At 41.9% G+C, this 27,993-nt stretch overlaps 2 protein-coding genes across 5 annotated transcripts; one reads left to right on the forward strand and one right to left on the reverse strand.

The window, feature by feature from the left end:
- Positions 1–1,249: 1,249 nt before the first annotated feature.
- Positions 1,250–19,963, forward strand: CDCA7L (cell division cycle associated 7 like). Of its 4 annotated transcripts, none has more exons than XM_066195978.1 (10): positions 1,250–1,335; positions 8,119–8,262; positions 11,473–11,604; positions 12,074–12,433; positions 14,155–14,229; positions 15,314–15,496; positions 16,892–17,026; positions 17,818–17,967; positions 18,612–18,748; positions 19,096–19,963. In XM_066195978.1, exons 1-10 carry the CDS (start codon positions 1,273–1,275, stop codon positions 19,124–19,126), a joined length of 1,410 nt encoding a protein of 469 aa, XP_066052075.1. In that variant the 5' UTR covers positions 1,250–1,272; the 3' UTR covers positions 19,127–19,963. The 4 variants fall into 4 exon arrangements, with proteins under 4 accessions (XP_066052075.1, XP_066052056.1, XP_066052065.1 ...); XM_066195959.1 differs by having other exon boundaries at positions 1,267–1,335; positions 16,895–17,026; XM_066195968.1 differs by having other exon boundaries at positions 1,267–1,335; positions 11,473–11,577.
- Positions 19,948–27,766, reverse strand: LOC136296682 (dynein axonemal heavy chain 11-like). Its single transcript, XM_066195998.1, has 6 exons — positions 27,634–27,766; positions 26,301–26,523; positions 23,975–24,090; positions 23,074–23,186; positions 22,040–22,172; positions 19,948–20,458 (listed from the first exon to the last, which is right to left on the reverse strand). The coding sequence occupies exons 2-5, from the start codon at positions 26,334–26,336 to the stop codon at positions 22,087–22,089; spliced, it is 351 nt and encodes a 116-aa protein (XP_066052095.1). The 5' UTR covers positions 26,337–26,523; positions 27,634–27,766; the 3' UTR covers positions 19,948–20,458; positions 22,040–22,086.
- Between the last annotated feature and the right edge of the window lie 227 nt (positions 27,767–27,993).

Here is a 27,993-nt window from a genome sequence, read left to right on the forward strand (position 1 = left end):
AATGTTAAGTTTTTAATAAAAAATAAACCTCATAGTTGAGGAATACAGGTTATTCAGAGGAAACTAGAAAAACATTTTGCCTGGTTTTGTGTTCATATTTCTTTCTACTAGCTACACAGTGGAAAATATGAAATAAGAGCTTGTGTGATGGAAAAGTGCTTTAAAATTTGATATATTCCCTTTTTTATTCCAGTTAAATTTCTCTGATTAGATTTACTTTCCAGCATTTGTGATATTTTGAAATTTGGGCTGTTGACTTGCTGTTTCAAGAAATCAGTTCTGCTTCCCATTCCTTTCACTTTTAGATTTCACTTCCACAGTGAAGTTAAAGGCTGTTGACTTGGGAAGCTGGAGAATGCATTTGAAGTCTGCCTGTGCTTGGGTTGATGAGGTTGCACGTTGAGTCCTGTTTTCACTTTTGGGCTCCTCACTACAAGAAAGACATTGAGGTGCTGGAGAGTGTCCAGAGAAGGGCAACTGAGCTGGTGAAGGGTCTGGTGAAGGCCCTGAAGCACAAGTCTTATGAGGAGCAGCTGAGGGAGCTGGTGTTTTTTAGCCTGGAGAAAAGGTGGCTCAGGGGACACCTTCGTATGCTCTACAACTGCCTAAAAGGAGGGTGTAATGAGATAGGGGTCGGTCTCTTCTGCCCAGGAAGAAGTGATAAGACAAGAGGAAATGGCCTAAGATTCTGCCAGGGAAGGTTTCTTCGCTTAAAGGGTGGTCAGGCATTAGGACAGGCTCCCCAGGGAAGTGGTGGAATCACCATCCCTCAAAGTGCTCAGAAATCATACGGATGCGGCCCTTGGGGACATGGCCTAGCGGTGAACATGCAGTGCTGAATTAATGGTTGGATTTTACGATTTTATGATTCGAAAGTGGTATCATCTGCTTCCTTCCTCCCCCCCCCCCCCCCCCCAATCTTTTTCCCCAAAGCTTTTCAAGAGGTTTACACTTCTCGCCTGTATTGCGTTAATAAACATTTTAAATTATTTGGAGGATGAAAGCCTATTTCCCCAAAGCAAAGCCTGCCCGTTTCAGACGAACAGCTGCCGCCCAGCGAGAAGCGAGCAGGAAAGACCGGGCGATGCCGGGTGCCTAGGGGCTCCGCAGCAGCATCCGTACGGCACTGGCCCATCCCCGCGCGGGCCACGCGGGGTGCCCGGTCCCTCCACCCGCTTTCCCGCCGCTGCCGGGCGGCTCCACCCCGCCACGGCCCCACGCCCCTCCTCCCCGCTCCTTCCTCCTCCTCATCCCGCGGCAGCGCGGGCGGCCATGGCGCGGCGCGGCCGGCGGCGGCGGCGGCGGGGGGCAGCGGCGGCGGGGACCCGCGGCAAGGTGAGGCGGCCCGCGGGCTGGCGGGGCGGGGGCGCGGGGCCGGGCGGCGGGGGCGGGGAGGCGGCCGCCCTCCGCTTTCCGCCTGCTCGGGGCAGCGGCGGCCTTTGTCCGCTGCCCGCGGCGTGAGGGGTCGGAGGAGCTGCCCGCCAGCGCCGGCGAGTGACCGCCGGCGGCGGGGCGGCTCCCCCGGCGCGCCCGCCCGCAGCGGCCCCGACCCGCAGCGCGCTGTCCGGGGCGCGGGGCGGCCCGCGGTCCCGCCGGGAGCCGTCCACGTGGCGCGGCGGCTCCGCGGTTGTAAAAGGCCGGGAATGAGGTGGAAGCCGCCCTCGGGGCGGCCCTGAGGCGCTCAGCAGCGGCGTGGGGCAACTGCAGCTGTGCTGGGACTTGCAGCGGGTCTAATGAAAGCTGACGGATCGGATCACTGATAATAGTCGTGAACCTGGGCATGCCACTTAAGAAGTGGCTAATGCATTTATTTATTTTTAATTCTGGCCACGTGTTTGTTTGGTTTTGTGGTGTTTGTTTGGTTTTGTGGTGTTTGTTTGGTTTTGTGGTGTTTGTTTGGGTTTTGGGGTTTTTTTAAATTGTTAAAATGCCGCAGTGCCAACGCAGCCACCTATTTGAGTCGCCTGAGAAGCATGATTCCATTCGCTGTGGTCTGGTCTAAGCCTAGTGGCGCATGCTTGGATGCATCAGGCTGATTATATGGTTCAAAAAGTGGTATGGCTATGGAATCGTAGAATACTTTGGATTGGAAGGGATCTCATCTAGTCAACCTCCTTGAATGAGCAGTGCCATCTTAAACTAGATCAGGTTGCTCAGAGCCCTATCCAACCTGACATTGAATGGTTTCAGGGATGGAGTTTCCACCAGCTCTCTAGACAACCTGTTCCAGTGTTTTACCATTCTCCTAATATGTAGTCTAAATTGATGGTCTTTAAGTCATGGTGAGCTTCTCAGGTGGTGAGAAGGAGCGAGGACAAATTCAGTGTCTCACTCAGTTCTTGCTGATGTAAAGTTAGAGCTTTACAGGGGTTTCTGTGGAACTGGAGTGTAATACAACTACTGGAATATTTATTAGAACCTCTGTCCTCTCAGAGACTTCTTAACCTTTCCACCTCTGTATGACCTCAGGCCCTCTATTAGCAGCGTGAAGATAAGGACACTATAAAACAGTTTGGGAGAACCCTTTTTGACAATAAACGCAAATGACACTTGATTCTCACCTCTGGTCCTGTAACACAAGACTCTTACTGTCCTCTAGTTCCCTTTCTGGTACACAGCTAAAAGGCTGCACATCATGTTTCTTTTAAGGCTCAGCAAAGGGGAGGAGGACACGGTCTGTTCGTGGTGCTTTCCTGATTCTCATGGGAGTTTGTTCTTGTCGGAGCAGAGCCTTTTTCTGGCTCTGCCTTGTCTTTGTGATACATTGGTGAGTAACGAGTTCAATTCTGGCTGGGCCAGAAGGATGTGGTGGCAAAGTTTTCTTTGCCTCTGAAGTCACGGATCCTCACTGCTGACGGATTGGCTTGTGAATACATGCCCCCATTTGAAAACAATTGCCAAACAAGTCAGCAGTACAAAACTGTTTTGATTCGCAAGACCTGCAGTTCCATTTCCTGTCCTGGTGTCTGATTTACCAGGTCTTGGCACAGCAGTTTCAGTACACAGAGCTTCTTTAAAGGGGTGCTGGCTGTGACAAAGTGCTTGCACTCACAAGGCCTGAACTCTGGTCCTAGACTTGAGCAGTCCAGGCGCAAAGCAAGGCTGCATCATATGCCTGTGGTGTTATACAAGTGTTTTCCTTGAAACACCAAACCTTGGACAGTAATTAGGCACCACCACAGATGAAAAGGATGCTCTTGAATGATGCAGAATTAATTCAGAAATAGTTGCTACAACTGTTTGGATTGGTGAGAGATCAGATGGTACAAAGGAAGAAATAGTAGCAGTTGACAGTGTTTGGATTGTGCTCATATGCTGGCATGCTGATATTGACAGTACTACCAGCATTTTTGAAGAGCTGGAAATAGCTTTCAGGAAGGCACTGCCAATGGAAGGTGACATTTTAAATGATTTGCCATGTGATTATGATACTTGGGCGTTCCTTCCTTTAGGATAAAGTAGCTTTATGGGCATTAACTTATTATCAGTCTAAATAAGGCAATATAGAAACCGTATTTGACTGTTCTGAAAATAGCAGAATTTACCAAAACTTCATGGAGCAGTAGATTTACTGGTGTGAAAATTGCCAGAACCTTTTGAGGGGGCACCCTCAAAGTCCCAAAAGTTGTTGCTGTGACAGATTAAAGGCTCACGCATAATCCATCTTCAGTTTAGAATCAAATTATTCCTCCAAAGATCATAAAAGTGGGCGATGACTGCTCATTCCATTAGTTGTTCCTTCTTTCAGAACGCTCACTTGCCTTTCCATCTTCTGTTGCTTATGCCTGGAATACACTTCACTGTCCAAGGGATTTTAGCTTCTTGTGCTTTAATGATGAGAAATTCTGGAGGTTGTCTGCAATCTTCCTTGCCTTCCTAGATTTTGTTGATGCCCATGAGTCTCAGGCTGATTGTGTGGTTGACAGTCTTTTTGACCATGCATCCAGTCTGTGTTATTCTTTTGCACTGCTATATGGGGCTTTGCATCTCTATGCTTTCCGTGTCTTTCACACATTTGTGTGATGCTTAAAATTAAGCTATTAGAGTGCTGTTTGCCTTTATGACTCCAGTGGAAAAACCAGGATCTTGACTTCTGAATAGTTCTGGTTTATTGGTCTGGCACCTACTGACATTCTTGCTGGGCCCCTCTATTCTTGTAGTGCTGCCCACAATTGTCACCCTTGGAGTGCTTCCCTGTTCCGTTGCGCGTTTGAGGTTCGAGCCAAATGCAGTGCCTGTAACCCTTGGGTGGCATGCCTTAGGCTGGCTTCTGGACTGAACCTGGGACAAGTCGAGAGGCATTACAGCATGTGGTGAAGGTGTGACTTTGCACAGGTTTGGTTTGTGTGAGTATCTGCTTGGGATTAAACTTGGGTTATTTTGGTTTGACTGAGTTTGAACGTGATTGAACTTGTCAGTCCTCTACTTTGAGTAGGAATGCCCATACATTGTGCTAAATCAAATTAAGGGAACACAGCCCAATTGATTTTCTTTGCCCATGGTAGGAGCAAAAATAGTGAATTACATCTAGCCCGGCTTTCTCATGCTGTGGGTTCTCCTGATACGTCACTGTTGGAGAAGAATGCGCTAGTGTAAGGATTGGCAGGGAAATTGATGTGTGCAAATAACTCTTAAAAAATTAAACATGTGGTCAGTGGTGTAGAAATAACATGCTTCCCACCAAATCCATGGGTTTGCGTGCAGGCAAGTGTTCTCTTCTCACAGCCTACAGGGCAAGTTGTATCTTTTCTGGCTTTGGTGTTAGGAAAGTTGCTTTTTCAACTGAAACACGAAAATTCTTCCTGTTGATGTAGATGGCAAAACAGCTCACCTCAGGCTTTTCCTTTTTTTCCTTGCCTAACTAGGTGGCATTCATGGGGATAGTGCTTGGGAAAATGTTCTTGTGACTTCTGGGGACCTTGGGTGCTTTACTTTTCAATAGCTCATGTGACTGAAACAGTTTTGACAATGCTACCAGCCTCTGTCACCATCTGCCCTTGGTGACAGACTTGCCAGCCTCTACAGGTACATGCGAGCTTCTTGCCCCTGGTTCTGTGGGAATGGGATCTCCATGCAGCCCAACACATCTGAGTATGCTCCTGGGTGTACTTGGTGGTATTTTGTCTAATTTAGAGAAGGAAAGCATGAGAGATGGGGATGTCTTGAGCTTTGGACTACTTCTGCAGGAACAGGATTTGTTATTCTGGCAGTTGTTGGACTGTGTGCCATCTGTAGTGGGGAAGGTTTGCTGATGCTTTTGAATAGTACCTTGTAGGGGTTTTAAACAACTAAGTGTGTTCTGTATGCAAGAATTAATGAGTTCAATAGATAAAAATTTTCCTACCAGAAATAAGACTTTTTCAGCAGCTGTGAATTATTTCCAGCTTTTACTAGACTTTCGGTATTTAGCCTTTGTAACAGGTATCTTTAAAAGACAGTATTTCTCACACCTGCAGCATTTCAGCAATCCATTGTGGTCTATTCATGTTGAAAGATTTTCCCTGAGCAAGCTTGGAATGTTCATCACATCCCTGCCTTCGTGACATTTTTAGGGGTTTAGTGGCAAAAAGATCCTCTCCTGGAGTACCTCGTTTTACAGGTATTTTGAATAGATTAACACTTTGACATTTCTGTTTAGACAAATATGTATTTTCTTTCTTGGTCTATAATAATTTGTTGACAGGAGTTGAAGTCGTAGGCTCTGATGCTGATTGTAAATCAGTTTCAGAATGTATTTTAATTAAAGTTGAGGATGGAAATGTCTGTGGCTTCCAGGACTACACAATAAATGACAGTGGATGAACCCATCACTACGGAGATGTTTGCTGCAAGCTTGTTTTTTATGCCAGTGGACTTTTCTTGGAAATAAACTTGGCTTACAATTTCAGGTGGAGAAATAGTGTTGCTAATCAAGATTCATCATGAGGCTTCCCTTTCTAAACTTCTGGAGTATGTCCACCTTGTACATGTCAGGTATTGTCTGTTATTAGTGTAAGCCCTTCTGGGAAAACGGGGACTCATCAGTGACCAAATTGAGATTCTTCGTAGTCAGGCTATGGGGAGCAGGTCACAAACTAAAAATCCTTTAAGCTCTGCAGTAAGTTACTGAAATCAGGACCAATACCTTAGAATTTGGGAATGCAAAAAAATTAAGTCTCCAACTGGGAAAGATTTTTTTTGTTGTTGTTTTTCAAAATCAGTAATTACAGCCTTATAATGACTCCTCTGGTGCAGATGCAGAAGCAATAGATAAGAAATCAGGCATGCAGTAATCACAGCAGTGGCTAACTCAGCTGTCCATGAGCACAAGAACTAATACAGTGGGTCCTGGAAGAAATTTATTCATAGAAGTGAGACTCTCAGCTCCTTGTATGTTTTTCCATTAAAATGCATAATGCTTCATTTTTAACACTGCTCTGTACTAGGTGAATTCCATCACAGCAGCAGAATTGGATTCTGGATGTTCACTGTAGCAGGTGGGAGTGAGGGAATGTCCAAAGGGATTTGGATATGGACAGCATGACTTTAGCAACTTTGGATCATGCCATTATAGGCCTGAGAGGGTCAGTTTTTCAGAGGTGAATTCTACTCTTGCTCCAGCAATAGTAAGTTGATTTTGCATCAGCTTTATAAGAGCAGAACAAGAATAAAATTAGGTTCATGTTCACCCTGTACTGTAGCTTATTTCAGAGAGTGATGCTTTGGTGAAGGTACTGCTTACTCTTTTAATGGAAGTATAGCTTGTTCAGCAACATTACTTATGGAGAATGAGCCTCCTTTGGGTCACTTGCCTTGACAGAAGTAAACTTAAGAAAAGAAATCGTTGCATGCCCTGTGTGAGCAACCTTGTTTTTGTGACAGTGGAAAAGGGCAGCCTGCACTGAGTTCTGAACCTCACCTCTGAGATGTACTGCTGAATGTTCAGGGCTGGAAAACAGCACTTTCAGAATGAGGAATTGGCCTCTCTGACCAGGCAGTCACTGATCTCATGTTCCTGAGAGTTAATGAGTGTGTGGCTTTAGCAAAGAGCAGAGAGGCTTGTTTCAAGTTAGAGTGGTGTGTGTGAGGTGTGTATGTGGTCCAGGGGATGTGGGAGATGAGTGTCTGGATGCTGGTGCAGACACTTTTCTCCTGGAGCATTTGTGTGACTAGCAGAATGATTTTGCAGGTGATAATGGGATGTGTAAAAATGTGTTCTGAAACCTGGCAAAATGGCTTCTTCCTTGGTTTTTAAGGCTTGATCATCCCATCCTTACACACACCAGATTCTAAAGCAGCTGGGCTGCCACATGGGAACTGTCTGAAGGCTTCCTTACTATCCTGGTACACGCAGAGCCTTATCCAAAGTATTTGGTGTGAAGTATATGGCCCAGTGGAATGGTTGGATGTGGTGTTGTGAGTCTCCTCGGCTGGGACTGGTCTTCTTGAACTCTGAAGCTGTGACCGTGGTTACCTCAGGAAGGCTGGTGCCTTCCCTTGGCTATGCTCCCTCCTCTCCTGGTGGGCCACATCATGGACTTCAAGCAAAGGAGAAGTGTTCTTGGTTAGCACATTTTCACTCTTACCAAGTATCACAGGAGAAGCTCTGGGACAGAACTGGCCAAGGAGAACGAGTTGCATTGGTTTTATTTTTCGAGTTATCTAAAAGCATCTGCTAAAATCCATAATGGTACTGTGGGGTCTAAAGGTCAGGTTTCTTTGTACTTTAGCACTGTGTTATGTTTGAAGTTGTTTTCCTCACCTCTGAGCCACCATTGCTCTGGAAGAGTAGGAGGGGTGGTGGGTTTCCCCACGGAGAAAGGCACCCTGAGCTCCTGCTTGCAAAGATGAGGCACACATGTAGTTTTATGTCTCTGAGGTTCTTTCCTGTGGAGTTGATCCTGTGTATCGCATCCCCTCCCTAATCCCAGATATTGAATCTGTATTCGGGGATTAAAACAGTCTGTACAGAATTTACCTGGAGTTTAGCTAAATAAGGTTCAATTTACATATAGCATATTTGATGCTACAGCCTTGTACTTGCATAGGAATATAAAAATAAGTTGTACTGTTGCTAATTTGAGTTTTCCTGTTAAATTGGTGTGTGTGACTCATATTTTCTGTCTTGTTTTGAATCAGAAACAGGTACCCAAGGATGTGGCCGACATTTTTAATGCCCCCAGTGACAACGAAGATTTTCCAGGATTCCAAGATGATGCTTCCAAACAGAGCTTGTCAGAGAACAACTATGCTAGTTTTGATTCCTTGGAGTCTGGAAAAGAGGTAGGAACAGATTGGCATAGTCCAGTTATGCTCTTGGGATGCAGTAATACTCTGAGTCTCTGTCAAAACTGTGGATTATAACTCTCACCTTAACCCATAATTTGCAGTCCACATATGAAGCGTAAATGTAAAAAAACTTCTTGTCCTTTTTGGGGTCTAGTGGTTGCTTTTGAAAACTCCTTCATAATATGTAAAAGAAAATGTGTTTTGTTGGAAAGTGAGTTTAAGTGAAATAGGCCAAGTGTAGCAAATAGGAAAAAGGGAATTACCATCCTTGGAAGATGTTGCTGGATATGTAAGACAGTGCAAGTACATGATATTAGATGGGCATTTGTGGGTATGTAGATTTCAAAGTATTTCTTCCAGGAATATCTCTGTGCTGTCTCTGCACTAAAATTGTGTTTTAATAGTTGTAACCCAGAGAAACCATCAACGCCTGCTGCAGTAGGGCAGTTTGCTGGTTCTTTGCTCTCTTGATGATGAAGTGGCTTGGATCAGCACAATGATTTGATGTTTTTTCTTCTCTGATTTGGTAGCTGGAGATACCAGGTGAACTCAAGAAAAGAGTAAAACTGGTGTGCTGTCTAAGGTGGCAAAAAATTTAGTTTTTAGTCTTTTAGAAAATTATAATTACATGCTTGATGGCCATGGGCTAATGTGTTATAAGATACCTTTGTCATTTGTACTATTGCAAAGGTCCCTCTGTTTCATTAATAAGATAACTGACTTTTTTTTTTTCTTTTATTTTCCTAGTCCATCAGGTAGCACCTGGTTAAGAAGTGCTGATGACTAGGAAGATGATTAGTGTTAGCCAAAGAAAGAGACAAAATAAGGCTTTTACAAGTATGTAGTGTTTCTGAGCCTTTATAGGTGAGTGTCCATAGGAGAGCGAAGAAACCTTCTGGGGTAGAGCTACAGTCTGTGCTATGGAGAAAGATAGTGTCTAAAATGTAATTAAATGCACTGGGCTCTAAATTGGTTTGTAATCTTGTTGCTAGACAGCAGCACTGGCAACTTTAGAAAACGGGAGTTAGCTTGCTCTTGCATTTGTGTTTTTGTGGGGAGTATCAAGGGTCAGTGGGGAGAGGTAGTGGTGGTGGAGGGGAAGCCTTGTGTGGGAGCTTCTGCCTGCTTGGGGGCTACGGACACCTGACTGTACTTTTCTCTCCCTTTATTTCCCAACTTGTGAAATAGAGTTTATGATAATGATACCTTCTGCAAAGCATTTTAAAATCCTCTGATGAAAAATGCAGTGGAATAAATAGGTACTGTTAGTTTAACATGCATTGCTGAGAATCCCAGTGAGACTTGTTCCAGATTTGCAGCTGGCACTGCAACCTTTCTTACCATTCCTGTGTTTCCCTTGGGATTAGAATTAGTTTAAATCTTGATCAGTATTGAATTGAATTTCCTTACCACTAAATGGTACAATGAAAATACTCTTGAGTTCCATCCAACTGCAGCATAATCTGCAGTCCTTGCACATCAGGGCCATGCATCAGGATAAGCATCATCCAGTGCTCATGATGCCAAACACCACTCTTGCTGCAAAAGGCCATTGATACTTGTGCAGGAAACAAAAAGGCTTTGGTGCAAAGGGCAAGATGATGGGAAGTTCAAAAAATTTAGCAGTTCTTGAGAAGGGAGGCAAGGTAGCTGCCCTGCTGGGGTGGCAAATGGGCTGCTAGTGCATCAGTGTTCCCTTGCATGCTGAGGTGCAAATGAGTTGACAAGTAGTGACCTCTGTGTGCCTGCTTTTCCTCAGGGCTTTCTGCAGTCCTGCTCCAATAATCTCTGCTCTTCTGCCAAGGTCCCACAGTTTCTCTCACAATAGGTATTCCTGATGTGTATTTTACCTAGTGTAGACTGTTCTTCATAGATGAACAGCATAGCTCTAGGTGTGTTATTTTTAGTTACTTTAGCTAACAAATAGCATATTTCCCCCCATCAGCCTTCATTGTGGAATTTCATAAAAACACAGAATACATAAAAACTTCAGTTTCCTCCAAGAAATGCAATTTAACTTTAAAGTAACTTCCCTATTGTGTTTGTTCCTTTCTCAAGCAGCTGTACTGCAGCTATCAACAAAAGAATAAAGTAATTTTTCTTCAGAGAAAACTCATTACAATTACACATAATAATTTGTAGATGTTTAAGTGGAAAGAAACAGCATATGCAGTGGCTCCCCCCTCCCATTTCCCTCTAAGTTTTTCCCCTCATCTATTGTATCTTTTTTTCACCAGATATTACCTTAAAATAAAGAAGTATGTAATTAAAGTCAGGGAAAGGAGGGAATTGAAAGGAAGAATAAAGATATTTAGCAAATGCATTGTATTAAAGGTAATTTTTGTTTCTTGTGTGGGAAGAAGAAGTAACAGGAAAACTGGGGAAACAAACTTATATGTTGCTGACTTTCAAGAGGTAGGTGTGATGTGAGCATGGATTATATGCCTCCCAGGAACAAGTCTTTCAAGAGATTAACAGGAACAAGTTGACTAAATGGTTTTCTACTAGTTCTTGTTGGAAGTATGGAAATACATTTCTATTTAGTAAAAGTTTTGTGTTTAATTGGGATGTAATGTACATAGAATGAAGAGTGTTTTTATGAGATCTTTTAACTTCCTGATCTATAGGCTGAAATTGAGGAGCTTTCTACCCTAGAACACATGTGAATGATAAACTGCAGCAAAAAAACAGACTTGAGAAGTTGAAAGGTGGAGGGATATTAGTCAGGCTGTTCAAAGCTCTGATCATTTGTTTTGGTATTGGTCAGTTCAGTGATGGTGTAACAGCGTGAGGAGCAGACCCCATCTCTCATTTGTATTTTCTTCTACTCAAGGCCTGTTTTCTTCATCCAGAAGAAAATACACAAAACAACATTATAATTTACATACAAGAAAACTGATAGTTTAATTTTTATTGGGTAGTAATGAAAAAGGGAAGAGGTGAAAAAGAAAGAAGTAGCTCAGTTAAAGCCCTGTCCTCAAAATGAAGAAAAAAAAAATCTTGCAAAGTTAAAATAACTCAATACTGCAACTTTGAATGTTGTCTTCTTGTTGTTTGTTTCTTTTGACAGGCTTTGCCTGCAAAGTGCTTTCACAGTATGCTATTTAGTTGGCACTGTCTTGACTCTCCAAACCTGTTTATTGTGGCCATGTGAATACTCTGTATCTGACTGTCTCTCACAGCTACTGGGTGGTGTTTTTGCAGGGGCTCCGGTTTCAGTCCCCATACCTCACTGAAGAACTGTGGAGGATTTTCACTGAGGACACTGACTCTGAAACTGAAGTGTTTGAGGGCTTCCCTGCAAATGAGGTGCATGTGAACAAGAAAGAAGTGCTGGTAAAGGCAGTCACACCTACATGTGAATGTATATGTTGACTTCTTTTTTTTTTTTTTTTTTTCTTTTCTGTCTCTTTTGTGTAAACCTCCTGTTTTTGTAGGAATTTTCCTGATACACCGTAAATGCTCTTTTTTCATGCTGAATTAAAACGTGTTGTCTTAAAAGAGAAGGAATGCTTTATGTAATGTAGCATCACATAATAGAAATGAGAACTACTTCCACTGCTTACAGATGGTACTGGGCAAGATTGTTCCTCTGGAGACAGCCATGTCTGTATCCCAGCCAATACTAATATGTAGATGTTAGATCTCTGCACAGGCAGAAGTTGCACACTGTGAACTTGTAAAAATACGTGAATTTATGGTGGTGCCTTTGGGTGGAAAGACTGCTGTCTAGAGCTAGTGATTTAAAAGTAACCTCTCTTGTGTCAGAGCCAATAATCTAACGTGGGATTTTTCCTGCCTCTAGATGGTGGAGTCAGACTTGAGTGATGAAGAATGTAATAATTTGTTGGGTAATGAGAAGGAAGAGGAGGAAGAGGTGAAGAAGAAGGTTTCCCACAAGAGAAGAAGCTTTGGCCTTCGTGTTGCTTTACAGTTTCCCTCCAGGAAGTCATCTGAGAAAAAAGTGTCTGAACAGGCCTTGTCTGATTTACCTCTAAAGGACAGTGACTGTCTCACGCCTCTTTCAAAAGAAATAAGCCTTAAGCAGTCAGACAACGTAGAGGGCTCTGCTTCAGAGTCTGAAGAAGACATTAAAGAAACACAGGAGGAAAGTTCCAGTGCACTGCTTAAGAGAGCCATAAATATTAAAGAAAACAAAGCCATGGTAAGACTTAAGAGCAGTGTTTTGTTCTCTGACATTTCCATCCAATCACTTAGCTTTAGTGTACTTGAATCTTAGTGTCCCTCCTGGTGCTGTGCTGAAACTTTGGGAAAATCTTACGGTGAATTTTTCTACATGAGAAAACCCTAGAGGACCCTCAGCACTCAGACATTTATCCCTAAAATAACCTCAAGTAGGGATTAGCCTTGTCAAGTTTAAAACCAGAGTAGAACTAAGAATGTTTAATGTGAATGTGAACAAAGTTACAAATGACCAAGTTTTTCAGCCATCAGAACACGTCAGAAAACCAGCTGGTCCTTTCAGGTGGTTTATGGTGTCGTTTGCACTATAGTATTTCTACTTTTTGTTTGTGTGTGACAGATCTGCTGCAGTTACTGATTGGAAAGCCAGCTAAAAACTGCTGAGGATGATAAATGTAATTTTTCAGGTGTGTGGGATGTGATTTTTACAGTAATGCTTTACTCTATAACTGCTGAACATGTGTGTATGTGTGTGTAGGTGTGGAAAAGAGCAACTGATCATTTCCTAATGTTTTTTTTCCTCTGTTATCCAACCTGCCACCAGCTCTCTTTAATTATCATGCTGCTATGTAATCTGAACTGATGTTCAGTCTTTAGTAGCTCCTTCAATTTTACTGTGTTTCAGGGAAAGTTGCAGCTTCCAAGCAGTCTTGAGGCTCAAGCAATACCTCTCAATAAGAGCCTGCAGCTTCTGTGTAAAAACTTGCTTCAGCTTTGTACCTGTGCCTCTAATCTGTCATGTGTCCCCACTGCTGTTGTGTTGGTCTTGCTGCTCCTTGGTTCTTCTCACCTTCCACTCTTCCTTGCAGTTCAACCACTGTGAAATACACTGGCATCCTAGGAGCAGTACTGTAATGGCATTAAATAGCTGTTAATAAATGCCACACTGAAGTATTTACTGAGAAATACTGTATTCAGCTTTTAATCTCTGATGGCTGTGGCAATCTCAGAGAGCTAGCAGCTTGGCTCATCCCCACTACCACTGGCTTTCCAGAAGTTGGCCTCATTCTGGAATTCCAGAACAGGTCAGTTTTTTGGTCTTTTTTTGTACTTATCAGCCACTGCTTCTGTGGAAATGTACCTCTGAGACATCTTGTACACAATGCAAGAAATCATCCTCCTGCTGAAGTACTTCTGATGTTGTACATGATCAGAACATGCATGCATTGGGGGAGCTGCCACTGGGGCTTAGTTGCTCTCTGACTTTGTAATGAGTGTGTACCCAGTGTCTGCACTGCTTAAGGGGACACTGAGCTCCCTGGCAAAGAGCACAGGTGTATCTGCAGTCAGTAAAAGCTCACTGGGAACATCTTACTGTCTTCTGGCACACTGTCTTTCTTTTCTCCCTCCTATCATATGAACTTAATTTCTCATTATCAATCATTACTATGTTGCAATTCACTCCTTTGGTGCTGTTTTGACCAGATGCTATGTAAATCTGACTAGTTGTAATTCCAGTAAGAATTAGTGGGAGCTATGAAGTTAGTATTGTTGGCAGAGTTTTTGCTCATGGCAGCGTAAATAAACCCCTTTTATGAGCCCCACTTTAGTTAAGTGCTTCCATAAAGGTTCCTTGCACATGTTTAGTATAGTTTGAATTGCATGTGAAGAATGGATGGTAGGCGGTGTTGCTTTTTTTTGCAAGTTGCAGTGGGTTTTCAATGTGACATCACTTGCTTCCAGCTTGCCCAGCTGCTGGCAGAACTGAATTCCATACCGGACCTGTTCCCAGTGAAAACGCCCACCTTGACTCCTTCAGTAAGTCCCCAGTATTGGTTGGTGGTTACAGTAATTTTTGTTAGACCTGGGATTAATGCGTTTCATCAGAAACTTTCAGCAAGTTTGTTCTGGTTTTCTTTGGGTTTGGTCACTTCATTTGTATAGATTTGTTACTGATCAGGAAGTGCCCGAGATTATGTGAGGAAATGGAATTTTATAAAATAATTTATGAAGAAATACAAAGACCAAGATGAGATGCTATTTTATAATAGTTGCTCCAGAAATACTGTTGAGATCTTAGACAAATGTCTGTGTACGTGGGAATAAGGAAGAGTAGTTTGGGTTTAGATCCTGTTAATTTCCCTCTTGTAGCCTTTTCTTCTAAAATCCACACTTCCCAGCAGAGCTATGCTCATGAAGTTGAACCATTCAACACAAACAGAAATGATACAGTAGTTACTTCAGTTGACTTTTCTCAGCTTTAAGCAGAGGAGTGTCAACCCTTCTTTCTCTGTAGAGTAGCATTTTTCCATGTATATTATAAACTGAAAAGATTTGAGGAAACCTTGAAGATGTCCATGCAGGACTTCTGTTGCATGAATTCAATCACACAGTAGTTGGCAGGTGTGACAGGGTGAAGAGGGTATCTTGCACCTCTCAAGAATCTCCAAAATCAGGAATCTTGAACTAAATGAAGCAGCTTCTTAATGCCCTCTCAGTTTAAAAAGTTTTAAAGAAAATTAACTAGAATTCAGCGTGTTCCTCAAAATTTTTATTCTTCAACTGGGTATTCAGATTGTGGGAAAATCTGAATATTTAGCTGCCAAAGAAGAGTGAGAACTAGCTTCCACCTTGATATGCCACGTTAAATTTTGGTATAGTTCTGTAATGTTGATTGGAATGGCATTTGACATGAAGGTGTGATGTTTTAAAAGTAGCAAAAAGGTATCGTGTGTAGGGGGTACATTTGGTGACGTTTGGCTTAACAAACGAGGAGTAGGAAAACAGTAGATCAATTCATGATAGTACAAGTCTGATACAGACATTTTCAGGTTGTTTCTAGTGTTTCACGCTACAAACATAACTGAAAAAGACAGTCACTGGAATTTTCTTCTCTTTGTAGAAACAGAAGAAAACCCCAAGGAGAGCATTTTCTGAAGGCCAGATAGAACGTCGGATGAACCCAACCAGAAATGCTCGTCCACCAGAAAAATTTGCCTTGGAAAAATTTACTGTGCCAGCTGTCAAATTTGCAGAACACATCCGTAGCTACAGACAGCAAAACCTCTTGAAGAGACTCAGTGTGGTATTTGCCAGATTTTGATATCCCCAGTAGTCAGGAACTAGGAAACAATTAAATTGTCGGCCAGCACTTAGACCAGATGTCACATCCTACACAAAGTTATTGAAAATCTTTGGTTGGGATTAGCTACAGAAGTTATCTCCAGGCCTTTCTGTCTCATCTTTCACCTGTTAAGTGGGCTCTATTTGTGGCCAGTGTTATTCAGGCATAATAAGGCAGTTAACTTATGGTCTGTTATTAATTCTTCATCTGGAAGAGTTACTAGAGCCCATAATGTACAAAGCCTTGGAGTGGAAAGGGACTGGGGTGGTGCTCGTGGCAAAGCAGATCTTCTGTGTTACCGACTTAGGAAAAAAACAGGCAGAAATCCTTCTCTGGAAATAGCAGAGGGAAGATGGCTGAACTGAGAATGAATTAAGGGAATCTGCACCAGCGAACTGCTAATGTACAGGCTAGTAATTGAGAAGTTGAAGTTTTACTTTTTCCTATTCTTAAAAATCTGCTTTTTTCCTCTATCTAATGGTGGTCATTTGTCTTGCTTATATTTCTTGTATAGCCCTTATGAGGAAAACTCTTTAAGTTTGAATCCTTACAGGCTGGATCCCAGTTCTGCTTGTAGGAGCAAGTGCTGGGGGTAGTTAAAGCATTATAGAGGGAACTTGACTATTAGAAGGAATAGCACCAAATGAGAACCTGGGCTGGTAAATGACTGTTATGGACAGAACAGAACTGATCTGGAGTGACGGACAAATGAGGTCTTCAGAGACAGGTATGGGGAAAGCTGAGAATCAGATGAGATTTATTGATGAATAGGGGTCAGAGAGAATGGTATTTAGAAGGAAAAAACATCACTTAATTGTGAGTGGAGTACTCTCTTCCAAATAACAGGTTAATAAGAAAGGGCTGGGTATGGCAGGATTAACCTAAAGCTTCAGTAGAGGGGTTTTTTTGCAGGATGTTAGAGATTGTCATTGGAGAAAGCAACTAAAGAACATCCAAGGAGATTGAAGGAGGAAAGCATGGGAAGGCAGATGATCACAGTCCCTAATTTTGAGAGGGAAGAAATGGAGTATGAAGAGTTACGGTGGAGGAGGACAGGGAATGCAAAGAAAAGTTAGCAGTAAAACATGTCAGGGACTTGTTCAAATAGAAGTAGTAATGATGGAAAAGAATTAAATAAAATGAATAAAAGGTGTAGTAGAGAAAAGATTATGGAGGAGAGGGAGAGAAAGAGGCAGGGATGATTTGGAAACTATCCCTGTTGTTCCAGTGGTGCATGAGTCTGTAGTTTGCCAGCTGTGGACTGCATACTCATTGTAAATGAAGGAATTAGTCACCAAGTGTGGTGATAGAGGCTTCATGATATCAGACAAAAGGTATTGAGATGAGTTTGTTTAGCAGGGAGATTGTGGAGTACGCAAAAGAAGGAGATCATCTAAATATTCATCTCATCGTCCTGTAGAAGACATAACTGAGGAGGATTTGGACAACATTGCAATCACTGTTAGAGACAAAATCTATGACAAAATTCTAGTAAGTGGTTGCCATATTCTTCAGTGTGTCTGTGTGCTTGAAATGAAAAGTCTCTTACTATTTCACTGGTGTTTGCTAAAAGGTGTCCTTTCCTGAGGCTCTGGGGACTTCAGCTCCTCATTATTCTGTCACACAAGTACAGCTTTGAAAGCTTTGCCAGACTTCTTTGGGCTTGGCTCTTGGCAAAAAATTGGCTTTTTGCCCCTGAAAAGTGTTTTTGTGCCACAGAGATATTAAGTTAAATTATATATAGCTATTACTTGTTACTGGTAAGAATTGGCATCCTTTTTGTTTACTAATAAAAAATGTTGTGTTGTACCATTAAATAATAGTGATCCCTGCTGTTTTTTGTACCCCTGGAAATGGCATTTCTGGACAGGTTGTGTAGTATCCAGTGTTCTTTATGGAACTCCTCCTTCATTGGATTTGGCTATTACTGATTATCATAAAGATCATCTTACCATGTATGTCATGTTTCATGGTATTGGCAGGGATGAGTCACAAGATCATTTTCTCAATAGTTTTAGGTTTTTCCTAGAGAGAAGAAAGGACCAGAACTGAGATTATGAGGTTCATGTAATTTGAGACTTCCAATGCAACTGAAACTTGGCACTGTCTCTGTAAAATTGCTGTTACATTGTTACATGATTTATTATAGTAACGGAACTTGCTCTTCATTGTTTAATTTGACTTTGGTTTGAAGTTTGGGCTTATTATTATTAGGAAAGCTCATCAATGGGCATTTAAGATGTCCTTCATACAAATGTTTTTCTCTTCCACTCCACCTTTAGGGTAGTACTTGCCACCAGTGCCGACAGAAGACGACAGATACGAAGACAATCTGTCGCAACCAGGGCTGTGGAGGAGTAAGGGGACAGTTCTGTGGGCCGTGCCTTCGGAATCGATACGGGGAAGATGTGAAGTCAGCTCTGCTTGATCCAGTAAGTATCATTCTTGAGCCTGGAATGAAAGTGTAGTGAATAGAGTTTTGCTAGTAATCTGCGATGCTAAGAATGGTAACGTGGTGTTCAAACTTTTTTGCCAAGAGCAGATCTGTAGTACTAACTAATGGCTCTGATGTGCTGGCCTGGTGTGGCAGTGGCTGCTCTATCAGCACACGTGCTTTTATGTGCAGTTGCTGAGCAGCTTGGAGATGCCTGACTTCAGGTACCAGCTGCTTAATTCAGTCCCAGGAATTGTCCTGTAGCAGCAGGCAGAGAGAGGCAAAGGAGCTTGTCACAGTGGGTACCCATCTCTTTCTAGGGAGTTGACTACAGTCAGCCTAACATGGAATGAATGTTAGGCATTACAGATTACTTCGGTCTATTTGAAAATCGGGACTGAGCACATCAGGGCTTCAGAGTAAGAAGTATTCAAGCACTTAAAAATTTCTCTAATTCTGCAGAATTTGGAAAATCCTAATAAGGTTGGCTGGCTGGCTGGCTGACAGAGGCTTGTAAAACCTTGCCCTGAGCAGTCACATGGTGGGGAAGCCATACTCATGTTTCTCTGAGCAACAGGAAGGCCGGTATAACATTTTTCATAACTTGTTTTTACCCTCCCTCCCTTGTTCATGGCCCTGCAGGCCTGGATCTGTCCTCCTTGTCGTGGGGTGTGCAACTGCAGCTACTGCCGGCGGCGGGACGGGCGCTGTGCCACCGGCATGCTCATCCACCTGGCCAAGTTCTACGGCTACAACAATGTCAAGGAGTACCTGGAAAGGTGAGAGTTCTGCCCTCTGGTCATTCCTTTTTAGTCTCTTATAGCCCTTTAAATAGCATTTGACTTCTTGTGCCCTGGGGCAAATCCTGTGCCTATGCAAAAGAAGTTTCTTGGATTTCAGATTTTTTCCTTGGCTGAAATCAGCTTATTTAAAGTGAGGTATATTGTCTGTGTAAACAACTAATTTGATTTACAAATCGAAAGACTTTTGCCTATTTTGAAATCCCGGTTGGTTGGCTGAAGTGTATAGAAGTGCTGTTTTGGAAGTTCTCATCTTCAGCAATGGAAATTTATGGGGTAGCTGAGTTTCCTAAAAAGTACTAACACTGTTTTCTCATATTTTCTAGTTTACAAAAACAACTGGCAGATGACAATTGAGAACACTGAACCCAAGCCGTGCCTGCAACTGGTTAATATGTTAACAATTTGACTTCAGAAGTTTATTACTATGTTTTATATAAAATAGAATTGTAGTGTATAGCATATTCATTTCTGTATTGGGAATTTTTAAATTGATATGGTCTTATGCAAAAGATCTCTCAGGAAAATGTTTTGGTAGAGAAATCTACATGCACAGACCTATATGTTAAGTGAACTGGCACTCTTGAACCTCGAGTGGTTAATTTTTAATAGAGTTACACAACCACATGATGGAGAGCTTGGTCAAAATGAGCAATATTTTTATTTATATAATTGTGCAAGTTTGCAGAAAGGGTGTTTAACAACTACCTTCAAAGCATCCCGTCTTCAAAGAAACAAAACACCCTTGTCTACCAGCTCGACCATAAAGATCCATTCTTCCAGCTCTGCTTTCTGAACCTGTTCCACCACCTGTAGTTTATAGAATTTGTCCTTGCAAAGAAGGAAAAGGTACTTTTATCTGAATGCCGTTATATTCCAGCCAAAGCTGATGCAATTGACCAGTGGGAGGATGTTTTTTTAAAATTTTATTCCAAAGTGCAATTCAACTTTTGTGTAGTGTACCTGCTACCTGAAGCATCTACCCAGCTGTTGTAACTGGTCTATATCAGAGTTCAGGATTGATTTTTTTTACTTACAGTTCATACTTAGATTTTTTTCCATTTGTACAACCAGACTTTCAAACAACTTTGTTTAAATGCAACGTATTTGTATTGCATGTTAAAGTATGTTAAAATTCATGTAAGATACACATTTCATTTTATGTAGAGAAAATAAAGACTGATCTAAAGAGGAGTAGTTTGTGATTCAAACTACACCCTGATGCTGATGTTTTCCATTTACATTCCCACAGCAGGTGTAATGGTGCTTGGAGATCAATAATCATTATGTGGAGAAACACATGAACACAACATTGACAGATGAGGAAATAACAACATAGACCACATAAGTGTTACATTAAGGATTGTGGTTTTGAGACAAATCTCTTGCTCCAGCTGACTGTGAAAAACACTTACCTCCTTTTACTATCAGGCTGATAGAGAAAGCAGCACGTTTTATTGCCAGGAGTAAAGTTATTCCTGCAAGAAACCATGTACCTGACTTCTGGATTTTCAGCTTGAAAGTCAAAACATAAGTTGTCCTCCTGCTTTTGCTTTTATAAGCTGGACATTCGTAAACATTCATAGTTTCCCCTTGATCCACTGGAATTGCCTTTAAAAAAATGTCTGGCATTGCTGAAGTCAGTCATGCTTCTGCCGTGGACCCCATTGGATGTCCTGTGTGGTGACCCTGTAATAGTAGCACCTGCTTTACATGATATTCTGTCATGCAAGACCAGAATCATTTGTGTTTAAACAGTTGCTAAATAGTTAAGGCTATGTTTAAACATACAGATGTAGTGTAGACTTCAGATTTGGTTGATTTAGATTTAGATTTTGTTGCCCTGCTGTGCATCATCTCTTTGTACAAATGCAGAGATGAATACATAGCATCTGTCTGGACTGTACATATGCAAACACCAACACAAGTCCAAACTACACTCACTCCTTGATACTTGCCTCATCTCTAGAGGAGGAATGAACTGTATCGCCCTTGGACTGACAGATGTCTAAAAAAAACTTCTGAAAAGCTGATGCCCCCATTTCAAAAAGCAACATTCAAATACCATCCTTGCCATTGCTCCGTTCCCCCTGCCTAACTTTCCCCTTGGGGTTTACTTGCTGTAGTAGCAACTCATTTCCAAAAGGGTGGCTTTCCTTTTATTATAGTTGGGTCTGGTGAAGAGTATGAGTAATGATGGTGTTTCTCTTATTGCCACTGGGAGTCACTCACCTTTCTTTAATGAGCTGTAACTTCATTGACAGCATTTCCAAGTTAAAACTAAAATCTCATGTTGACACCAGGCCTGAATTGTTGTTCCTGAACTAGATTTTTATCTTCAGTCTCAGGAAGACACAGATTCAAAAGAACAAAATAGTGTTTATCATGTGCAGGTTGTTAAAAGAGGGGGTGCAGCTCAAAAGGTGAACATGGTTTCCATTCAGGGACAGCCTTCAACCATATTACAGCTACAGCAATAACAGACTGCTTGAAAATCCAAATGAAAAAAAAATCTGTTTTAATTCTTACACTTTGCTCACCTAATTATACCTCATTATACCTCTTGCTAATCACAGAATCACTGAGTATTCTGAGTTGGAAGGGACCCACAATACAGGTGTTCTCAAGTACTTCCTTTATTTTTGGTACGTCTCCCCAAAAGCTTTTAAAACATTATAACCCGGCAAATAAAACATTAATAATTCTTTATATTTGTTTATTTAGAGTTGGTAACTTTCAGTCAAGGTAGAAGAAAAAAACAGGATAGACAAATTTTGTGGGGTTTGTTCATTGGTTTGTGGGTTTTGGGGTTTTGTTGGTAGGTTGGTTGGTGGTTTTTTGCGGGGGTTAGATTGTGAGGTCTCTTTTTTCCAATTGCAGTTGTGTAGACTACTTGATCCAAGTTGCCAACATGTGGTAACTACTAACCCTGTTCTGCACCTCTGAGAGCTGCAAAAAATTTCTAGAAGTTCATTTTTGTGGAATTTATAGTTTCTGGAATAGTCTTTAAACTTCTGAACCTCAGTTGGGTTAGAACTGCTGCTCTACCACAATGCAGACCTTGTTCAGACATACTTAAGAGTTATTTAAATGCATAGAACACCAACCCGGTATGAAATTTAAAGTCACAGTGACCAATGCCAGCAATCTAGCGCCAATGCCTAAGCTTGGTGCTGTTCATAGGGTTACAATGCTTTAGTGCAACTCTTGATGCAACTTAACTGCTTAATGGAGTCCCTGAACTAGGAAATCAAGCCATTTATTTCTTACCTTGCATGGAAGGCACAGAGATACAGGTTCCTTTCCTCACTGGGTGGTCATACTCCTCTTTGGTCTTTTTTGGCAACATCTGCAGTTGAGCACACTTTATCCAAAAGCCAGTTATTCCTGCTCTGCCTTACAGCTTAAAAAGGGGAAGAAAAAAAAAAAAAAGTGCTTTCAGTAATTTAATATCCAGACAGTAATTTTCATGTCAGAACAGTCAACCTCTTGGGCCATCATGCTCAAGCCTAAGACTGTTTGGGGTCTGCCCTTCTCCAGAGAATGGTGGCAGCCCAGCCACTGTCCTGTGAGGGGCTCCTGGCCACCTTTCTGCTAGCCAAGCATTCTGAAGCATTTAGCTCAATGCTATTGGTGACCATGCAAAATATGAGCTATACTGTTCACATGCATTCCTGTAGTGTTCAGAATAAATGCAAACATACATTCAGATTCACAGAATATTCTGAGTAGGAAGGGACCAACAAGAATCAGAGTCCAACTCCTAAATGAATGATCCATGTGGAGACTGAACCCATAAATCATGTTGTAAGCACCATGCTCTAACCAACTCAGCTATTATGCTGTGATTGTGACAAGAAATGAGATGTACTGCTTACTTACTACACTGCTGAAAGTTTTCCATTCCCTACTGTGACTACAACTACTCAAAGATAATTGAGAGACTTGATTTATTTTTCTCCTTAGCCCCATAACTCTTTTATAGAAGAAAACAGAATGATATCATGATATATGCACTGAATTAGTTAAATAACAATGGTAGAAAAACTTGCACTCTTAAACCTTTTTTAAACTATAAAATTGAAGCTTTTATTTCTTTAGCTGCTTTGCCCTCACACTTCTGAGTAGCCTGAAGACAAGTTTGGATTGTTCCCTCTGCTTTCAGGAAAGGATTATTTTGATGTTAAGGTGATTTTTTTTGTTTAAGCTGTGATTAACTCTCCAAACAGCATCAGAAACGTAGCTAACACCAACAGTTAAAGAAAAATGTCTGGCATTGGTGCCCTATACCTATCACTGCTGACCTGTCAGAAAGCACTGAAGGTAGAACAAACCGGAAAGCCTCACCACTGCTGGCAGTACAAGGCCCTGTGTCCAGGTGTCGAGTTCTTGGCACCTCGTGAGAAAATCAGTAACCCTGAAAGAGAAGCATCAATAGCTCCTGCCTTAACTGTATGTGAACTGCTTTTTTAGACAAATTACAATCTTCAAGTGTAAAGAGTCCTTTTGTCTCCAGAGAAAGTACATTGCTGAAGTCACCAGAAAGTATAAGCTTATGTGAGTGTAAGGTGATTGTTTCAGTGGAATTTGTTGTTTCCCTTATGTAAGTATGTCTGAAATCAGTTGTAGAAGGTGATCAGCATGGGATGATGGCTTGCTGGCAGCAGAGGATGTGAGTTTGCTCAGTCCTGGTAAATCTGCTATCTTGGGGAGAAACCTGAACATCACCAGGAGAAACTGCCAGGATTTGCAAACAGCCGATGGCTTCTTAAATGCAAATTGTCTGATACCATATTCATTGGTATTTAAATTTCGTATTTTAACTTCCAATAAGCCAGAGCAAAGTGCAAATCAAGAATGTAAGGGATTCTGGCAGAGGCTCTGAATAATGGCATTATGCAGCATACACTGCCACGAGGTATCAGAAGAATTTCCAAAAACAATGCCTGTTTCATCCATGTCTAACTACTGCTGGTGGCAGGCTAAGGGAAAGGAATCCCACAAGATGATGAACATGCCCAGTGCTTGGGACAAAGGGAGGTGACAGAGCCTTGCTTGGCATTTCTACAAAACCCACTTCAAAGGAAAACTGACTTTCATTAGGACAAAATTTGGAAGAAATATGATTGGGACAAGGCTGCTGGGCTTAAATCACCGTAATAGCTCTGCATAGTAGCTAAACACTGTCAGCTGTGGGGTACTTACCAGAGGAAAAAGCTGTGTGTGGATGGATATGCTGGTTTAGTCCATGTGTCTGGCACATCATCACAGAAGAGTGTGTATTGCAGCACTTCCATTTGAGCAGAAAACATCAGCTCCCCCTTTGGAGAAAAATAAAAAGCATACATAAAGAAGAACTATTCTTTCATTTCCAAAAAAAAGCTACAAAACCCCCTGAAATAAGTAATTTGCTTTCAGACCAAGGTCCAGCTGTTCTAAAGACCTACAGGTCTCTGAAAGGAAAAGGTTCATTAGGCTTCTCAGGACACATTTCCAGAATATCATCCAGAACATTCCTAACCTGTCCAGGACAATACAACAGAGCCAATAGAAACCCCAGCAATCAACTCTTTCTGACTCACCTACTTTCAAGTCTGATTTCTTCAGACGAGCACAAATATCTAATTTTCTTAGATAAAAACCAGAGCTGCTCCCTCTGTCACCTTTGCCATCTTCTTGGCTTCAGTACTGAAGGAATGACTGCAAACCAATTAACACTTAGCAGCTTCTATTTAGCTTTACATTTTCAGGTAACATTGACCCTTGAAGCCTACTAACACATTGTCCCTGGACTTGGGATGTCTGCTGTTACTAGGATACACCCTGGGACTGTCTTGATTTTCAGTCAAGTGTGATCAGTAGTTTGTATTTCTCTAGTACCTAATAGCTTCCATCACCTCCTCCACCACCCACAGTCCTTGCTGCCTCAGGCATTAGGTAAAACACAGCACAGGCACACACATGCCTCACCCCCAAAAAGAGCCTCTCTCCTTGCAGGCCTGCTCTGGAACTGAGACAGAACATAAATGAAGAACAATTCATAACAGTGCTAATGAGCAGGAATTGAAATCACAGCATTAATGCAGCTCAGCCTCTGTTTCAGCCCCAGCTTTGGCAGACTTAATGATGAATACCGTATGTTACAGTCCAGACTCCCTAAAGTGGATGGGAACTGAGCGTGAAAAGCACAAGCTCCCCTCAGGAGATGAAGCAATGTTTGGCTATTTGCATGCAGAGCTGTCACATTTCCTCCTGCAAAACCTCAATGATCTGATAGTGATAAGAGAAAAAAAAAAAAAAAAAAGAGTGCTCAGAAGAAAAGGAGAGAGTGTAGAAAGGGATGGAGAAATGCAGAATCAGAGTGGCAGTCACAGGGGACTTAAATTAACTCTGGTAAGGATAAGGAGCTGAAGGCTCAGTCATGTGCCAGGCTTTGGGGCATCTGGACTTAGTTTCTCAGTTCTCCACTCAGAAAGGAAGATGCAGAAGATGGCAAGATGTGAAAACAGAACTAGCTGAGATTTGTGATTACATTTTCCTTCCTGCTCCTTTTTCATTTAATCTCTCAAGCACAGCACCAGTGATGTTCTATGCTTAAAACCCATCCTTTTAAATTTTTCTGGAATGAGTTTGGTTATACTAATGCCATCTGTGTGTCTGACATACCTTGACTATGAACAGAACAACAATGTCCCAGTCAACTCCATATTAAGTGACAAAGCTTATCCTGGTATTAGGGTTGGTCCCTTTAACCCAGCATCTGATAGTTTATCAGTATTAATGGTGTTCTGCTAGACTCCAGGTTCTGTGGTGAGGCTAAGAGATGGTCTGACACCCTCCCTTGGCCAGGATTCACCTCTACAGACTACCCAAAAACTAAAACTCCCTGAAAACATCCCTTTCCTCTACTGCTTGCAAGGGAAGTCTTGAAGCAGCCACAAGGCTCCTGCTCAGATCAAGTGCCCAGGAAGGGGAGCAGTGGGAGAGCCTGTGCTTGGGCTGTTCTTCCTGGCATGGAAAGCCTTCACACCACGGCTAGGCTGTGCGTGAATGCAGCAGAAAAAGTCAGGACTGCAGGCTAGGAGGGACTTCCTATGCTTGGCACAAGTGGGAAGGCATAGAAAAGTTACTCTAAGGAGTTTTATCATGCAAGAGATGGGAACAAAGAGGTCAAGACTAGACCCACCAATTCAACCAATCATGCCTTTTTTTTCTAGTAAGTTATTGTTGCTGTACTTTCTTTTAACAGTATATTAAAAAAAAAAAGAGAGAAAAAAGAGAAAAGTGAGATAGATCCACACCCTGTTTCCCACTCCACAATAAATTCAATGTGAAAAAGAAATTGGTCCAAATGCATTATGACTTGGCCAGGCTGGTGCATTATCACAACCATTAACACTCATCTGATCTTTTCTAATTTGACGCCTTTTTTCTCCCCCAGAAATTAGGTCAATTGCTGAAAAAACACAGTAAGATGTGTATTCCACCTGTCATTAACAGCACTGACTACACACTGGATGAAGAACTTCACCTTTTTCACTGCAGACTGGTCTGATCCCTCTCCCATGTATACATGGGTCGTTTTTCCAAAGGAGTTTTGAAGAGATCATCTGATGTTGCCGAGAATCCCATCTCAGCACTGGGGTGCACTCCATATAGTACAGGGCTTTGGGATGGAAGTATTTCATCTATGGTATTCATCAGAATCCAGATTTGGTGGGGCCAAGAAACACAGTGCCAAGTTCCCCTTCAAGCTGTAGGAAAAGAATCAATAATGTTATTGGTAATGCTGACACCAGGACACCTTCTAAAAAGTTTCAGAAATTTATTTGAAGTTTGTGGACATGACACCTGCATGTTCTGATACAATGAAACATGGTTGCCACAGTATTCCCAGCATAGTTACTATTTGCATAATTTCCAGATACTTTCATTTTCTCCAGGGTTGCTTCTTACTTCACGGAGATGGTTTGCATTTATTTTAAGGACTGTCACTTCTGAGGCAAGTGTATTTTGAGTACTGAGAGTCTGCATCACCTCAGCAGCCAAGCAAGGATTCTTATGCCATTTTTCTACTCCACTGCATCTCTCCAAGTGTAGGAGTCTTGGAGTTTTGTACTGCTGCTTTGGCCTCAGGAAGATAGACAGTGGTGATAATTTTAACAGGAGAAAAAATTAAGGTCTCAATCAGCTCAATATCGAATCAAGTACTATTAACTGCACTGTTCCTATGGAGCAGGAAGACCCTAACTCCATAAGGATATTTAAGATAAGACTTGGGACTTTGGAGCAGATCAAGATTTATGTAGATAGGACTTTGCTGAGATGTACTCTCAGTGGGCTGCCCTCCTAAATAAAGTAAAAAGTAATAAATAAAATAAGAATAAAAGCTGTAGCTGTCACATTTATTTTCTAGACTTCCCCATCTCCTGCGCTGTAAGAACTTCACTGAATTCAAAGAATTTCTCTGAACTTATTGTCACAGAGTTGTCTGCAATTTAAACGAGGCTTGAAGTTGTTTTTTGCTGAAAAATATTTCTAGCTCTAAGTGGTACTTTTCACAAAAGCTATTTCTTCCTAATGCAGGGTCCACTCCACAAAATCACAATAACATTTAAGAGCTTCTGGCATTTAGAACAGTCTACAACAAGCTACTGCTCAAAATAACACCAGTAAGCACTTATTTCTGAAGTCATTTTAGTTCTGCAACCAGCCATTTACCTGTGCCTGAACTTGCACCACTAACCTCACCCACAATAAGCTGTATCTTAAGACGCCACTTTGAAGTAGTGCTGAGGTTTTGAAAAAAGGCCTGTTATTTACCTCGAGTGGAAGATCAATTCTGTCAGACAATCTGTACTTACCAGTCTCTCTGCTGGCACTTAAATCAGGTTTTACTGCATCCGTGGGAGTCATGTGCACCGAGGGAGGCTGTGGGTTTCTGGGTTACGGAGCAGGAACTTGCTGCCCTTCTGTCTTTACAGCTGTTCCCAGGTGAGGTCCATCAAAGCTGATCCATAGTGGGTTATTCTAATGGACCCTGTGGAATGAACTTGTAGCTAAGAGAACTTATCATGAGGAAAGAAGTTAAAAAGGGAAGGAAATCTCCCCAGTGAATACAAAGCCCCACCACTGATGAAGGACCATCCTGTTTACATTAATTTGGCTGCCAGTCATTGAATGATTTTCTGGTTTTGCTGGTAATTCTGGGCTTTAGCTTTTTC

Source organism: Chamaea fasciata, unplaced genomic scaffold (genome assembly GCF_029207755.1).
Source record: "Chamaea fasciata isolate MVZ Bird 193981 ecotype frontalis unplaced genomic scaffold, bChaFas1.0.hap1 SCAF_1, whole genome shotgun sequence".
Lineage (NCBI taxonomy): Eukaryota > Metazoa > Chordata > Aves > Passeriformes > Sylviidae > Chamaea > Chamaea fasciata.

Coding starts and splice junctions, on each gene's coding strand:
- LOC136296682 (XM_066195998.1), bottom strand. CDS start 26,336: ATGGGAGAGGGATCAGACCAGTCTGCAGTGAAAAAG. Junction 24,091..26,300: donor ACCAGTCTGCAGTGAAAAAG/GTGAAGTTCTTC, acceptor TTTTCTCCAAAG/GGGGAGCTGATGTTTTCTGC. Junction 22,173..23,073: donor CCTTCAGTGCTTTCTGACAG/GTCAGCAGTGAT, acceptor CCCCTTTTTAAG/CTGTAAGGCAGAGCAGGAAT.
- CDCA7L (XM_066195978.1), top strand. CDS start 1,273: ATGGCGCGGCGCGGCCGGCGGCGGCGGCGGCGGGGGGCAGCGGCGGCG. Junction 1,336..8,118: donor CGGCGGGGACCCGCGGCAAG/GTGAGGCGGCCC, acceptor GTTTTGAATCAG/AAACAGGTACCCAAGGATGT. Junction 15,497..16,891: donor TCTTGAAGAGACTCAGTGTG/GTATTTGCCAGA, acceptor GAGTTTGTTTAG/CAGGGAGATTGTGGAGTACG.